General features: G+C 34.7%; 1 protein-coding gene and 3 long non-coding RNA genes across 5 annotated transcripts; all 4 read right to left on the reverse strand.

Annotated features, from left to right (window-relative positions):
- Window positions 1-2,051: 2,051 nt before the first annotated feature.
- Window positions 2,052-3,800, reverse strand: LOC145792336 (uncharacterized). The gene is made up of 3 exons (XR_014331718.1): window positions 3,687-3,800; window positions 2,203-2,281; window positions 2,052-2,088 (listed from the first exon to the last, which is right to left on the reverse strand). It is a non-coding gene; the product is annotated as an uncharacterized LOC145792336 (long non-coding RNA).
- A 2,402-nt stretch (window positions 3,801-6,202) lies between these two features.
- Window positions 6,203-7,324, reverse strand: LOC145792337 (uncharacterized). 2 transcript variants are annotated; one of them, XR_014331720.1, is made up of 4 exons: window positions 7,207-7,324; window positions 7,075-7,130; window positions 6,430-6,983; window positions 6,212-6,338 (listed from the first exon to the last, which is right to left on the reverse strand). It is a non-coding gene; the product is annotated as an uncharacterized LOC145792337 (long non-coding RNA). The 2 variants fall into 2 exon arrangements; XR_014331719.1 differs by having other exon boundaries at window positions 6,203-6,983.
- A 1,076-nt stretch (window positions 7,325-8,400) lies between these two features.
- Window positions 8,401-11,060, reverse strand: LOC145792338 (uncharacterized). Its single transcript, XR_014331721.1, has 4 exons — window positions 10,922-11,060; window positions 10,656-10,778; window positions 8,865-8,901; window positions 8,401-8,760 (listed from the first exon to the last, which is right to left on the reverse strand). It is a non-coding gene; the product is annotated as an uncharacterized LOC145792338 (long non-coding RNA).
- A 4,004-nt stretch (window positions 11,061-15,064) lies between these two features.
- On the reverse strand, window positions 15,065-16,310 carry LOC114273638 (protein PHOSPHATE-INDUCED 1-like). The gene has a single exon (XM_082874285.1). It carries the CDS (start codon window positions 16,164-16,166, stop codon window positions 15,204-15,206), a length of 963 nt encoding a protein of 320 aa, XP_082730411.1. The 5' UTR covers window positions 16,167-16,310; the 3' UTR covers window positions 15,065-15,203.
- Between the last annotated feature and the right edge of the window lie 705 nt (window positions 16,311-17,015).

Below are 17,015 nucleotides of genomic sequence, written 5' to 3' on the forward strand. Positions count from 1 at the left end.
CAACATATGCGTTGGCAAAAGTAAACTTTTGGCGACACATTTACGTCGGCAAATGTTGCCATTTGCCGACGATTTGTTTGTCGCTAAAGCTTTACTTTTGGCAACGACAAATTGGCATTGGCAAAAAATACACTTCTACCAACACAATATGAGTGGGGAAAAGTAACTTTTAGCGACACATTTACATCGGTAAATGTTGCCATTTGCCAACGATTTGGTTGTCGATAAAGCTTTAGTTTTGGCAACGACAAATTGACATTGGCAAAAAATACACTTTTAGCAACACAATATAAGTCGGCAAAAATAAACTTTTAGCTACACATTTACCGACTAATTATTTGTCGAGAAAGCTTCACTTTTTAACAACGACAAATTTGCAACGACAAAAATAATTGAAACTCATTTATAATTTTTAAAAAAATTTACAGATTTACAAGAGGCATCCCTCAGGCACCACTATAACAAACTAATAACATGGATATGAAATCACACAAAATACCCCCTCCATACCCTTCTAGCCAAAACACCAGCAGTTGCCCGAACTTACACCTAATGACAACCCCCATTAATGAAAACCTGATCTATTACAGATTGGACAAAAAGTCATGCACCCTTCCAAACACCAGCAACACCAGCAAACATCCAACAACAACACAGCAGCACCTTATCGTAACAAACACCATCACAGCAACATCACCACAGCATCTCAGCAACAGCAGCAACATCACAGCAGAACCAGAAGAATAGCAGATCAGCAAACTGATTCAACACAGATCATCACCAGTTCAGAAAACCATTTCAACTTGGCAACCCAAACAAAATCATATAACCAAATCAGAATTGACGCAGCAGTTTACCTCATTTACTAAAACAGTCAGAAAACAAATCAAACAAAACCAGCAACAAAACAACTCAACCAAATCAGAAATCAGGACAAACAGATCGCATCAATCAAAAGCTGCATCAGAGGCAGAGCACACAGAACAGAGCCAATCAGCACCAGATTCAACGCAACACAGCATCATGCCACAAAAGTATCCACCAAACAAGCTGCATCAATTGTTCAAACAACCCTCAAAACTATACAATTCTTAGTAACTTTTAAGCCATCAGGTTAACAGAAGTTAAGTTAAGTAAAAATTCAAACTAATTCACTGGCTGTCATGTTTACACTAGGAGAGTAAGTTATATAAAAACACTCAATTCAAGTACACCACAATGGGTTAATTGAAATCGATTTGGTTGTGTGTTTGTGAAACTATTTCAATTTCCGAATTGTACTTCATTTTTCATTCATAATAAATGATGATCTAGTTGAAGCCACCTTTTTTTTTTTTTACTAAACTTATAAAAAAGGTTATAAAAAAAATAACTTATAGATTTGGGTAAATCTTATATGTTTTTACTAAACTTATAGATTGAAAACGACATATAGATTTGGGTAAATTTTACTAAACATAAGTTTTCTATTTATTCTATAACTGATATATAGTTATCTGTAGTCAGGAAACAACTCCCACTTCTAAGAGAAAATGGACCAGCATAATCTAGAGATGCAATTTATTGATGAGCAATACAAGTCGTATCCAGACTTCGGCAGCAAATTTTCAACATATCTGAAACAATTATCAAAGCAACAAGCAACTTATTACACTACATCTATAATAGATATACGACAATGGCATTATTACCTCAACTACAAAGAAATAAAGACCACCAGTAGAATGCCTTTTAGTCAACACAAACTTTAGGAGAGACAGCAGATGCTGTTCTGCAGTGTAATATATGATACCTAATTGACCATCTGATGCAGCAGACTTGACTCGGAATGACATTTTATTAATATTTTTTTTCATAAATAAGTTTGTACCATATTGAAAGCATTGGTAATGTTCACCCCATATACTTTCTCCCAAGCCTGTGCAAGAACAGGTGTGTCTACTTAGCAAATGGCATGTTAATATTTACATAACCTCAAAGCAAGTAAAAAAAGCCACATAATATAACTTTTATATAAAAGAAATTAGTTCATGAGAACAACCTTGATGAATGTGTCATCACCATCATTTCCATGACCATGAGAGGAGCCTGTGAAAGGACAATTGGAAATTAACAAAGTGAGTATCAGGTTGCTCCAAAACATTAATAGCTGCCACCTACAGATTATGGTTGTGAGAAACTGTAAATCATGCAGATACATACCTGCTATTAGATGTTGAAAAGCAACTGCCAGAAGTGGAAGAGGAAATGTACATGATTTGGCCATATCCAAAACAATACCCTTCAAGTTGGACCAAAACCCATCAGGCATAATTGACTCATCCAGCCCTTGATAGAGCGAAATAGAGGAAAATGATTCATGTAACTGACGCCACTTGATTGGGGACACAAGGCTTAGTTTGGTTTGGTTTAGTTTTAGCTTTGCAGTTCACAAAGAGATCTCTATTGAATAAGAGTTCAAAGATTTGAACAAGAATTTGTTTAGATTAGAATGACAAAGCTGTCCACTTAAGGTCTTTCCAATAAAGTGATTAAGCTGAATAGGATTCTAGTATTTAAGATAACTAGCTTATTTTTTTCTCACATTAGCACTTCTACACTTCAATGCCTAGCCAAATAAGTCTTTTCTATTTTCTACTTCATAAAAACATAAGTTTTCTTAATGGGAACTTATTTCGTACATTACTTTATTTTATCAATAATGAGTTCTTAAAAAAATAAGTGGATAAGAGACCCATTTAAGAATGTGATTCTGAATTGAGGTCTACCTTACAGTATCAATATCTCAAAAATCATTATTGAAAGTCTCAATGTGTCCAAATTCATTGATGAAGAAATGATTACCGAGTGGTGTTCAAGTCTAAAATTTTAGTATGCATTTAGCAGATGGTCCTCAAGTAAATGTCCTAAATGCTAAATCCATCAGAAGAAAGGAAGCATAATTTGAATGGAATTATAAAACTGCAGTTAGCATTTAATTCACCCAAAATCCCCATTGAACTTAACTTCAAAGTCAAGAAGTAAAGAAATTACTCATAATACACTTGAACAACACTAAGAAACTTACAACATGAGAAGACTTACCAAATTTTGAACAAAGTATTCATGAGATGTTTGGTTTGATTATCCCTTAGCAACTGGGGAACATGATTCTTGAAAACCCTGTAAAATTGAATCCAACGGAATGATGTCTAGTAGCAACGTAACACAGTATCTGCTTAAGAAAACGCTAGCAAGTTCCAGGAATGTCATGAAAAAAAAAACTAACTACGGCATTTACATATACCAACACCAACCACCAAAGCCTTGAATACCTATTGAGTTAGTATAAAAATGCACAGATCTTTGAAAGTAAACAGATGTTCCCATGTATGTGTATACATGTAAGCACATAACAAGAAGGGCTTTCAGTGTTCAATAAATTTTGCAGCTAATTTCTTTAAAGGCATGGGTTCTACAAAATCAGTTCATTGTCAGAAACAGAGAGTGCCAATCAGTGCCATGGTCTCAACTGGTGCCCATGGTGCAAATCAGATTATTAGCAGTCTCATCTATCAAGGTTGTGCCTGATCTAGAATTGGCAATTTCAGATCAGAATGCTTATAAGGAATGCTTTAGGACTAGAAATATTTAAATTTTAAACACACAACATAATCCTCAGTAAAGAATTGTGAACAATAATTTACCATGAATTTCCAGCAGCATTAGAAATAATGTCATAAATTATCCATGGATGAATACCAGCTTGGGCACCAAGAGAAATGGCCTCCACAGAAGAAACAAAATGAATGCCCTCAAGCAACTCTATTACCGTTTTAATTTTGCTGCAATTCAAAAAAGAAAAGTAGACATTAACAATAACATCATCTAATATGATATTAGAACACCTAACATAAATAAACAAAGAAAAAGGGCCATTCCCCTGTGCCAATCCCTGTTAAATTGGGTTAAACACCTAACACAAACAAATTTACTATCAAGTGGCATAACCAAGACACAATTAAATTATCATTTGAAAAGCATTGTTCAAAGATATGAAATTACTTAAATTTGTATTGGAATATTCAAGAATCATTTAGTTGTAAGTTTATAGTAAATTAGATTTGACTTGGTTTACACAATCACTAGTGTAATATTAGGTCAGGTGTTGTTTTCTGCGCAAAGCCATTAGTTTTTTTTTTTTTTAACCAAATTTTAATTCCACTTTTTGTTTCCAATATTTACATGTTATCAAAGCCATATCACTACTAAGAAGCAGCCTATCAGTTCTCGTATTCCTGGCAAGTAAAAAAAATCTCCTATGGTTTCCTAGTGCTGTCTTGTGAATTTTCTAGTCTCCAATGGTTCAATAGCTACATGTTGAATATTGTTATAATTTAGCAATAAAAAGAGACAAAATGCTATATATTAGCAATGTTGCTCCAATGATGACTTTGCTCCCTCCATTTATTCTCCCATTTCAACTATCATTTCAAAATAACAAGTACATGCTACTTAATCAAACTTTATTAACTTAATTTAGAGTTACATCCTGCAAAATAAAATAACATAAGACATAATCATGGAAGAGGAAGAACATAATAATCTGCGTTACTTGATCATGCCAAAATTTTTGTGCCTAATCGTTCATTTAGAGGTATCTCAAGTCAGCTCTAGTGAAATGGATCCTGTGCTCTAACCATGATCACTTAAAATTGAAAGCATTTAGTGATATTATTATCAAGAAGACTAAGAAACTGCAGCTTAGGGAGTGATGCAAGAGGATCAATCTCAACCAAATTCGTTAGTTGATTGTTAGTGAGAACCAAAGTAAGCAACTTGGGCAAGAACTCTGCAATCACAAACTACCAACCCATTAAGATGCTATTACTTTAGAACAAACCAAAGCCCTCCACTCTCTTAAATGAGGAATAAATTGTGTGTTATGTGTTTGGGGGTGTAATCAATTAGCATTTTATGAAAACACTTGACAAAAGTTAAGATTTCAGATTTTCAAGTTTTATCTTTGACCAAAATATTTATCAAGAGGCTGCTAATTTGCATCTCAGCCAGCCATGCCTAATGCTAAACCAACAAGAGGAGAGTGTAATCCAGACAAAAAAGGTTATACCCAGTGCACAAGGCTCACACTTACAGCAGGGCCTTGGAATGGAGCATGGTGTCCAAGTTCCTCAAGTAGTACCACAACCTCAATATAGAATCTATAGATTTAGTGTATAGGGTTGGGTCTTCTTTTTATTTATTTGCTTACAATATATATATATATATATATATATATATTTGTTGTCCCTCCTTGTTGAAGCTGTGTCAATAATTCTTATGGCAAGAGCAGACTAAGGAAATAGTCACTTTGCTTTACTTGAGTTTTATATTCAAGTAGGCAACTGCTTTAGTTTTTTATTCTTCAACCTCTCTCATCTGCTTTAGTTTTAGATCGTAAACAATTACGCATAAGACTGTGCATATCACCCTCTTGTTGTCTATGTTTATTCTTCTTCTTTTATATATACATATGTGTGTGTGTGTGCGCGCGCAATTCGTAAACCTTGTTTAGTGTAGCCATGTTCAATTATCCATTAAGGTAGGTTTTGGTTTTTGTTTACAAACATTTTTTTATGCTTTCCTCATGTTTCTATTTCCAAGCTAACTAAAATAATGTATTGAAATGAAATTCTGACCCTTATATATAATATATAAGCAAAATCCCATCAATTTTTAAGAATTAAAACACTAGTTTAGTGATTGTTCATCAGTAGCAAAGTGGCAACTGAAAAACATACACAATAAATAATAGAAATACTAAGATCAAGTTGTAGGCTCAACCCTGGATAAGTTAAGGAATGTAAAGCAAACAAAACTATCACTCCTGAGATATATAGATATAGTTGGAGACAACTGCTACTCAAACTATGGTGTGAAGAACAACAAATAGCACATAGTCACAATATACTTCGTCCAGCACGACATATAGTCATGATTTCTTAAGACAACAATAGCACATCCCTAGGTGAGCAACTGGATAGAAACACAGTACAATTATTCAGCTCATAATTAAGAACATTATTTCACGTTAGGGATAACGAAGAAAAACAACAACAACCAAAAAAAAAAAAAAAATCAGAAACTCAAGCAAATCATGAAACAAATACTAGTATTCTTCGCATAAACTAATGAATACATCAAACCTTTGTCTTATCTGTCTTTCCAGAACCAGTGTTGATTTTCAAAGAAGAAATATCACTAGAACTGCAATCTTGTGCAGTCTTTTCACTAGGAAATGTTGCCCCACCATCTGCATTTAGAATTACACAATAGCAGTGATCTGTATCTATCAAGACCTGCAAAACAAAAAATTCCCAGATGATAAATGAAACAATGCAAGAAACAATACTTAATTCAAACATGTAAGTAATAGATTTCAATTTTTACCTCATTTCTCCGAATCTTCAGTGGATACACTTGAAAATAACTGGGGAGTCATGTATTTATAATGATATAAAAACTTTGTTGTGAGTAAAAATGAACTAAATAAATATGTGATGCACTCTCCTCACCAATTTTGAAAAGGCAAAAGCCTTAAAGCATGACAGATCATTCAAAATCAGAAAAGCATATATGTAAACAACATATTTGTCTGATATCTACTAATTTAAGTTTTACAATGGTATAAATCATTTTTATCCTTTTATTTAACATCATTATTTTTCAATTTGCATATCAATGACAAAATTGCAGATTTTTCAGCAGAAAGATAAAACAAAAGGATATAGCATATATCCATAGCATACCTCGGAAAGGGTTCAAATTGAAAGGAAATAAAAGATAGTATGGCTCAACCCAACTGTTTCATGCTGAGCTCAAACTGCCAAATGTTTGGTTCAACTCAGGTCAATTGCAACCCTAGCTCAATCTTGGCAAGAGCTAGACTTCTTATGCTCCAAGCATGCATGAATAGTATGACAAAAATGTAGTTCTTTGTCCACCTATGAATATCATCAAAAATAGCTCAACCAAAAGATTTCAACTAACTTACGATTTGTAAAAGATTATTGAAAGACGAGGAGAGAAGCATACCGTGCTTGTAGTTATATCACCTTTGGATACCAAGGCACCAACTATAAACTCCAGAGCTGCAAGATCACCAATGTTTGAATCTATAGCAAAATGTAAAAGGTTTTTAGCAGTTTCTACTGGAATCTTCCTTACATATATTGTGATGAATGCATTCTCCACAGCTTCATAAATGGATTTGTCCTGTGAAAATACCTGTATGCAGCCAGCAAATATGCACAATTCACTATTTACACGAAACATCTACTGAAAGGTATGAGCAAAAAACTGATAGAAATCCAATATCATTTTCAAGCTGGAAATTTGCGTTCTCCCCAACAGTGAAGAGAAGCTGGAGATTTGCATCACTGGAAACCAATTGAAATTAGATGTCATTTTCAGTTTCACACAAACACAAAGAGATGGGGGGAGGGAGGAAGAGAAATCTTACCAAAAATCTGCATCAATAATCGTAAATCAACATAAAGCAAGCATTGCAGATGCCAGTAGTTCAGGATACTAAAAAAAAACAGCAATCAAATTAGTTCTTAGATTATTATTATTATTATTATTATTATTATTTTGCTGTTGGGAGATAACTTCGCTTAGTAGACATCTAATTCAAGATACTTAAGAATACAATTAGCCAAGATGAAAGGCATTGTTGTTCATATTGGCTATTGGGGATGCAAATATTCAAACAAATCCTCAAGCTCCAATACTGACAAGAGAACAATCACTTTACTAATACTGACAATATTAGCCACTAACATCTCTGTCCTAACCAATCCTTACAAGGTCAGAGTAACAACTTTGCGGAGCATAATCAAACCAACAATTCCTAAAACTTCACCCTTAAAGCAGTGCCAACCATCACATAAATAACCTTATTATAGGATATAGTATTGCTTAGAGAATATCTTCTTCATCAATATGTTCTTCTAAGAAGGCAGATTTGAAATAACATTTTCTTTTTTTTTAACCCCTTTAGTCCAACAATAGCTCCTGCCAGGAGCTAAACATCATATAGGAAGGTATTAACCAAAAGTTGTATGGTTGGTTGGAAGCTTCTAAGAAGAAAAAGAAGAAAAAAACTTGCTAGATCAGCCATACAGCAGCCAAAAGGATGCCTCATCAAGCTACCTTCAGTTTAGCCATAATCACACATCTTTATTGATCCTAAACATCTCACATGATCCTGGATCTGTGCAAGAATGAATTGGTCTCTACTTAATGATCATTGTATTGACAATCAAAACTGTAATGCTTATAGAATTGCATGTCTGTGTGTAACATGGATGGACATTTATATACCTAGGCGTATGCACATACGCAAATATGTATTGTTAACAAAATTCTAGTAGCAACTCCAGGTTGATAATTTTTTTGGCTATATGCCAAATCTGGTATGCATCATTTTCACACTCATTTCCCAGCTCAAAGCATAGAGAGAGAGAGAGAGAGAGAGTTACCTGCAAGGTATGGTGCTTGAGTTATGGTAATAGTGTCTGTAGTTACTCCATTAACGAGGGGTCCCCCATATTGCAGAACATGACGACCTGGTGTCACATAGCCCTGAATGGTTGGATACCCATGGTTGCCAAAGAGAGGATGACCCATTTGTCCATATGGGACAATATTTGTGTTAACTGTGCTTGGTACGCCATATATTTGAAGGTAATGCTGACCCATGTGAGGATTGTAGACACCCTGAAAAAATAGACAGAACACATCACGATTGTGCACATATTCCTTTCCAGAACTAACTGGAGTACCAAAATACCCATTAGCAGTTGAGATTTGAATTTACTGACCTGTGGGTAGGCATATTCGGGTCCAAAAGATGCGTACCTGCCAAAGGAAAGATTAATGCCTTGATGTCAAAGAGCACATCAATCAGTTTAGGTTGTAATGCAAGTAGACGTCAGATGATCATGTAAGTGAACACATGAAGCTCTGACATCACAAGAACAAGGCTTTTCTATCATACATAAATTACCATGACAATCATCTTGTGCTGATGCATATACCTTCGGTTTTTTGAATTAATAATAAAAACATAAAAAGCGGACGAGTTCAAAAAAATATCACGAACAAACAAACTTTAATTCACAAAAGTTAACTTGATTTTCACAAGTGTATGAATAAACTTTGCTAATAAACATCAACTTCTACAAACCTCTGGTTGATAATCAACAATGACTTCAACAAAGAAAACGGACGCACAAGAATTTGCTCAATTAGCTATTTGTCTGGATAGGGGCAATTTAACTCTCCTATAGGCTCATTTTTCCCACGAAAGTGCAAAATCATGCGAGTTTGTAGAGATTGAGAACACCAATAGGTGGAAGTAGATTTTCACATAAGTCTTAGTTCATACTCGCCGGCCATGGTTATGTATCTCACACATGGAAGAGCCTGGTAGCCGCTTTTCTCGATAATCTTTAGGTAATGAACCTACAAAACACAACATTTACATAAATAAAGGATATTATTTTATTATGGTTGTTACGTTACGTTCAGAACCAAACTGAGCATCCAGAAGAACCAAACAGCAGGAATACATCATCATGAAGAGTCACCAAAGCAGTTTCCCCAACCAACTTGAATAAAATAAAATAAATTTCAAAGTTAAAACCAGTGGCACTGTTCACTCCTCAGAACAAGAACAAGACCAGAACTAGGGCAAGTAGGCATCAACCCCTTCGCTTAAGGTTTAGAAGTTTCACATCCCAGCAGTAGAAAGCAGCAAGCAAGAATCAGAATAATTATAATACATAGGTTCAATCATGCTCAATCACTAACATCTGTGGAAAACCACATCTCTAAGTTCAACATGCTATTCTATTCTAAAAGGAAATACAGTGCAGGAGTAGGAATACCAATTCAACAAGCACAACTTCTGTCAATGGCTAATGACAAATTACAGTGCCAAAATGGCTGAGACAGACAGAGAGTAGTTTGGCCTTTTTTTGTATCCACATCTGTGAATTTAAAAAGAAGGTTGGCCCTTTTAATGCAGAGTCAAAAGAAAGTAATATTGGAATAGGTAGTTACAGAGGAGCAGTCGTTTAGAGTCATTCATGACCTCTGTTGGGAGGACAAGCATTTCAGGGCATAATGAAACCCAAATAAGAGTCATACAAAATGCAGATTTATGTATCATGCAATCCTGGGAAGTGAGTGAAATAGTATTCTCAGTCCAACAACCAACCTTTTTTTATTATTATTTATTTATTTTTTATATTTGTTGATTTGATCAAGGAGAGCAGTGCAGTAATGGTAGGTGCATGGCTACATGCACATAACAGGGAGTGATATCCTGCATCAGATTTGAGTGTTCAACCACATCAAGTATGAATCCTCCCACTTGATTGGAACACAAAGTTTGGTTTGGTTTTGGTTTATCATTCCTGATTGGAACACAAGGTTTGGTTTTATCCATTCCACCTTTGTCTAGATAGATTAAAAAAAATGAAAAAAAAGACGCAAACACAGCAGACACAGAAAGAATGAAGCATTGCAGATATACATGCAACAATATCTGAATTTTCTATTCAATAAAAAATTAAAATAAAAAAAAAATTGTATTTGAGAGGGGAAACCTGGATTCCTGAAACAACAAAATATGGTATCTCAAACTTCACACGTATAGAAGCTTTTCTCTCAGGAGCTGCGTCTTCAGATGTTATACTGGGAAGAGTATACTCCGCTCTAAGCATATATTCCTAAATTGAATTTGCAAAGAGTGTCAAAATTCCATGTCAAAATTTCAAGTGGAAAAGATACTGTAGCCCCACATAACCAATAGCCATGAACAAGAAATTACTAGCAAACAATACACTGAGAAAAAATTGAGGTAAACTCTCACCTTACCACCAGGAAAAGATTTAATTTTCCAGATCAAAGCATCATTTTCTGGTGCATATGAAGCAGATCCCAATGATGTCCAAACATTTGGGTTGGTAGCATCGGCTGGAACAGGCAACTCAATCTCAACATTTGTAGCAGTGCTGTAAAATTGATTCAATACATGAATTAGTTAAGAAAAATCTAATGATCAGGCATTTCAAACAGCCCAAGCAATTGACCCATAAGTCCTTAGCCATACCTGCGAATGAACAACGATAGGGCTCGACGCCACTTCTCCCCCAAAACAAAGCTTTTGTTACTGAGCAAGGTCTCGGATCTCGAAACAGAGACCACCCATAGCTTCGACAAAGGAACTAGGAGTAGGGACCTCGGACTGAACCCCAATCGAAGCCCTAGGGCTTATACCCAAAACGATCTCGGAGGTAGAAGACTGATTTTTACCCCCATTTCGCTTCACGATGTCCATCAATGTTAACAAATCCCTCTCCAACAGTAAATCTTTCACGAAGTGCGAACTCCCCTTAGGCGAATGAGAACCTTCAGTCACTAACCCATCAGCCATCGTAGCCAAATTGCGTAAATCAGATGTGAGATCAGCCATTATCAACGAAATATTGAATGAGAAAACCCTAGAAATTTAGGCAATTTCTAGAGAGAAGGCAGACTCTCTCTCTCTCTCTAACCCATCTTTTCCCGAACCCTCAATCTCTCCTTTCACACCCACTTTCTTGTCGATACCCTCCGGCGACAGTGTTGCTAAGATTTTGGAGAAGTTTGGAGAGGATGCCAGGGGTGAGAGACGCCATTATTGTGGTTGAAAATTATATTTTTAAAATTTTAAAAAGTATTTATGACCTAAAAGATAAAAATATACAAAAATAATAAGTATTTTTTTGTTCACCCAATTTGTTTTTAGTTTTTTAGGAAAAAAAATTTTGAAACTAGTTCCTGAAAATAAAAACAAACATATTGAAATTGATAATCTAACCATATTCTTTGAAAAAATTTAAATTATCTCAAATTAGTCATCTCAACTTAAAACTGTGTTCAATGGGTTCATTTTGTGATCTAATTCAATGATCATTTTAATTTTACAATTAAGTAACTAAAATATTTAAAACTCTTTCAAAAATTATAATAAAAAACACAAATCACTAAATCAAATCATTCCACTAGCAAAACTTTTACCGACGAATAGTGTCATCGTCGCTAAATGGTTAACTCTTTACCTACGCCAATTTGTCGTCGCCAAAAGTAAGCACACTAATAGCAACGCTCATTGTGTTGCTAAAACATAAGCCTCGTAGATAAAAGTTTTGAAATTTTGGCGCCAACCAAAAAAATTGGCGCTAAAATAATGTTATGCCTTTTTAGCGACGACAAAAAGTTGCGTCGGTAAAGGTATACTTTTACCAACGAAATTGATCACTGTGTCGCCAAAAATATACTTTTAGCGATGAAAAATTGACGTCGTCGCCAAAAGTAGTCGCCAAAAGTGCAATATCTTGTAGTGCCGTTTGTGTGTATTTTTCTTACTATATTTAGTATTATACCATGAGGCTATTTGCTTATGTGATATAACTTTATGAATGCTAGTGGATAGAGGTTGTGCCGCTTAATTTGAGATGATGGTTTTCATGATTGTGGAGAATTGTACATCTTCAAAACTCTTTTTCAAAATACATAAAATCAAATTGTTCCAAAATGAATGACATTGTCTATACTTGTATGTTTCACATAGTAATTTTTAGGATTTATTAAATAATTAGAATATGAACATATAAAGTAAATAAAACTCATATCATGGTTTAGTAGAGGCCGACATTTGATCGGGTGAGCGGGGGTGCTCATTATTGACATTCCCCTCTCATACCTAAGGTTTCGAGCCAAGCATCTTTGGTTATGACGAACAGTGGCCTTGACACAGTCATGCGTTTCCTAATTTTCTCAAAATATTAGGTGGCGACTCTGAAATTTGATGACGCAGTCCATTTCTAGCAAGGGTTTTGCAATAAAATAGATTTTTTAAAAGTTGTCAAATCTGGACTCTCATTCATGTTTCACATTGCACTAATGAAACTAGATCAAAGAAATCGAGAGTCTGAACTATTTAATGCGCATGAATGCCCTCAGGCATGTTACATCAAGCTTGAACTAAATTAATTTTTGAGCTGAGCTCAAATACTGAAAAGCTTGACTTGGCTTGGTTCGACTCATTTCTAACCTCTGCACTAACCGGCAAAACAACTGCTTTGGGTCCCATATTTGGGCAAAAAAATAGGGCCCTATCTAATGCTTAATACTATGGCTAAATATAATCTTTTGGTTAGACCGCAATTACATGGAATGTCCCAATTAAATTGATTTTAACTAATTAAAACCCATCTAAATCCAACCCTCAACACCAAACATAAAACAAATTATTTTTTACTAGTGAGTCCCAATTATTTTAAATTGTAAGTTACCAAAATCTAAGTAAGTTCAACGCTTAATACCAAAAGCAAAAACCAAACTATTTTTATTATTGGGAGGATTCAAAATAATTGATTTCACTTTAACAAGCTTCATCCCAATCTAATTCACTATTTTGAGATTAAACTTTTTTTTGTTCTTCTTGGATACCTTCAAATTTTATATCATTTCAGATTCTACTTCAATTATTCGAATCTCTCTCATTGCGTTTATTTCTTTGTACTTGTAAATTTCATGTTTTTAATGGAATTTCTCTTTGCCGATAAAAAAAAAAAACTTTACATAAAAATTGAATATCTAAAATTTGAATTGATTTGATTGTTACTTGTTAGATTGTAAATGTAATCAAATTTTCAACAAATGCTTGTCCATATATGAGAAAGAAAAAAAAAAAAGGAAAAAAGGGAAAAAGGAGTAAAATAATAAATTCAATATCAAGCAGGAGTTCTTGGTTTAATGTTGTAACTAAAAATGCAAGAATAGTAAATTTAAGTGTTACTATGGTGCAGCTGGTTCAAATTTTTTAATATTATAACTCTAGATTTTGTTTAGTTATTTATTAATTTTTTTTTTAATATAAATAACAAAATTACATTTTACACTTTCTAATTTTTTTTTTTTTTGAAGTATTTTTATCTTCTTGAGAGTATTGTAAACAACGGCCCCATATTAAAATTTGCTTAGCCTCCTAAAAGATAAAATATTTCACATTCTTAATCATTTTACTTTTTCTCTCGCAACCATCATATTAATTATAAAAAAAGATTAAAAAAAAAAGCCAATCGAGTTCTTAAACACAACTATTTTAGCTAAATTAAAATAATCAAAAAGCTAAATAACCAATTAAAATAGTTAACTTTCCAAATAAGCCCAATGACTTTTTTCAAAAGTAGTAGACGACAGTTTTATGCAACAATGCTTTCAATTTAGCTACGAAGTAAATTTGATTGAAGTGTTGAAGATGCTCTAACATGTCTCAGGATTCGTTTGGGATGTGTGTTATTTTTTAATTTTTTGACTTTTTGACTATTTTAACCTGAGGCTAAAATACCTCGTTTGTGATAAATTTTTTTAGCTTTTTTGACTTTTTTGATAAAAAAATGAAATGATTAGGATTTGAATGTGACATTTTATCTTATTGAATTAAAAAACTTATTTTATTTTTTTCTGAATATTTTAGTAAAAGAAACCCTATTTTAGCTTACGTCAAACGAACTCATTTTAAGATTTAGAAATTGTTATGTCTCACTAATTCTAAATTTTAAAATTTTGTAAAAATCTTGAGACATGTAAATGTTTAGACAATAGAGGGATACGAACTTAAAGACAGGCAATCAAATTCATTTGTACGTGTAACGTGACCGACTTCAACGTTATTTTAAAAATAATTTTCTGAATACTTTTTCTTGGTCTGTAATTTTTCCTGGAAAAAAGAAAAGTCCCTCCTCACTTCATTCTGCTGCTTTCTAGGTAGTGGAAGGTACTAGTTGCGAGTCTTGTGACAGAGATCACTTGCTTCTATGCTGTGAACCACAATCACTCACATTCTGAATTAGATCATCAACCCAAAAATGTTTGTTGGATTTCCCATATCAGAATCAGAATTTTCTCAACAATTGAACCCAATCTAGCTATTCACAATCCAGAAGCCTAAGGTGAAGGCAATATATGAATCAGTGACTTACTCTTCTATCATTGAATGTGAAAAAGAAACAAATGAATGAATGAATAAATGAATGAATCTATTACAATATTTATATCATCAGTATCTGTATATTCAATTATAACCTAGTACTATCTCTATTCTTTTAAACCAGAGTCGAACACGACGATGTAGCAGGATCATACAAAGCTGGAAGCAAGTACTTCCTCCCATTATCACCATGAGCGTTGTAGCTAGCACCAGTTGTGGGGTCAACCAACAAGTCCCCAGCATAGCCTGGGTATGCCCCATTCCCATAAACTCCGGGACATGCCGATGCAGCCTCTAGAGGTGCACTCGCTGGTCCCTGGTAATAGCCATTTCCAAAAGGGTTTGTGGCAGTCCCAGCCAAGAGGCTAGCCAGATTGGTGACCATACCATCCAGACCCACATCGTTGTTGGGTGCGACCAGGGGTGGGCTCTGTGGTCCGTAGATGGGTTGATGGAATGGCCAGGCGCATTGACCCGGGCACTGAGTCTCCGAGTTGCCAACCCAAATGTAGGCAAACTTGTAATTCTTGCCCTTAATTTGAGTAGCTTTGGAAGATCCGTGAGTCCCGCACCTGCTGGAGCAAAACCCATCAACGGTGACATCAGAGGCTGTCAAGACGACATTGACGGCGTTCATTTGATCACCCTTTGATGCCAATTCTACAATCTGATTCTGTGTGAGCGACTTTCCAAACGAGTAGTTGTCGTCGAGAATTTGCTTACCGGCAGAGAGTGAGAGGAGAGGTGCTTTATTTTTGGAGTTGGGAATCTGGTAATATTTTTCGGTGGTCTTCCACCAGGTGGCGACAGAGGGTTGGTTGGTAGATGGGTTAGACGACAGTGAAGTAACGAAATCAAAGAGTATGGCACGTTGGGTAGGGTTGAACTTGCCGTACCAAATGAGATTGATTGAGATTTGGCCGGTGAGAAGCGGGCCATTGTGGTATTCGAAGAGAATAGGTTGTTGGGTTTGTGAAGACTCAGAGAGTAGCCTCGCTTCGGAAGAAAAATGAAGCGTCGAGACTAATAGTAGGAAGATTTGTAGAAGCAAATTGATGGAAATAGAATTACTTGCCATTGAATTGGTGGATTCAGAACAGCTATAGAGGTTGTGAATGTTGTTGAGGTTGTTTTGTGAGGTTGAGAGATTGATGAGAGGGAAAGATGTGAAACTGCTCTATATATGCACAAGTAGAGGGAGAAAGTGAGGAAGGAGGGAAGGTCCCTGGAAAGTGAGAAAGAAGTGAGATGTTGACTAATGCGTAATTAGTGCACAGACAGCTTGAGAACGCGTTGCTTATTTTAATGATTTTTAATGGTAAGTTGTCCCCATTTATATCAATCCAACTGTCCAGTGGTATTAAAAAACTGTAGCTCGGGCTATTTTATTGGGAAGGACACTGGAAGGGGCTTGAGATTTTGCGTCCCGACATTAGATCATGTCTCCGATTATTTTTCCCCTAATTGAGTCTGGCCCGTTTATTATGCATCTTACGTTGTTATTATGGGATAATTATTCAATAATTTCGAAATATAAATATATGATATTTTATAATATTATAATTTATAGAGAATGTGGGGTATGTAGGGTATTATGTTGGGTGATTGAAAACATAAGAGAGGCATATTGAATAATGATTGGTTAAAGAGTATAGATATGTGGTACTCTCGAAACATTTTATAATTTTCCATTATTTTGTGGGTCATTTGTTTCAATTTTATTTATTTGTTTTAAATTATATGACTATAATTTACAAATTATTATGATCATCTTTCACTTTGTGGTATGTCTTATGTTATTTTATCTTGTAATATCTATAATCTTATAGACTAAAGGCGTAATTTGAGCCAGTTCAACCAGAGCAATCCGAATCTAATTCGAATTTTTTAGGGCTTGAAAAAGATATTTTCAAATTCAATACGGGCT

This window comes from Camellia sinensis, chromosome 6, assembly GCF_055761805.1.
Source record: "Camellia sinensis isolate YWXY chromosome 6, ASM5576180v1, whole genome shotgun sequence".
NCBI classification, from domain to species: Eukaryota; Viridiplantae; Streptophyta; class Magnoliopsida; order Ericales; family Theaceae; genus Camellia; species Camellia sinensis.

What these genes read in the sequence shown, in the direction of transcription:
- LOC114273638 (XM_082874285.1), bottom strand. Translation starts at nt 16,166, where the DNA reads ATGGCAAGTAATTCTATTTCCATCAATTTGCTTCTACAAATCTTCCTA.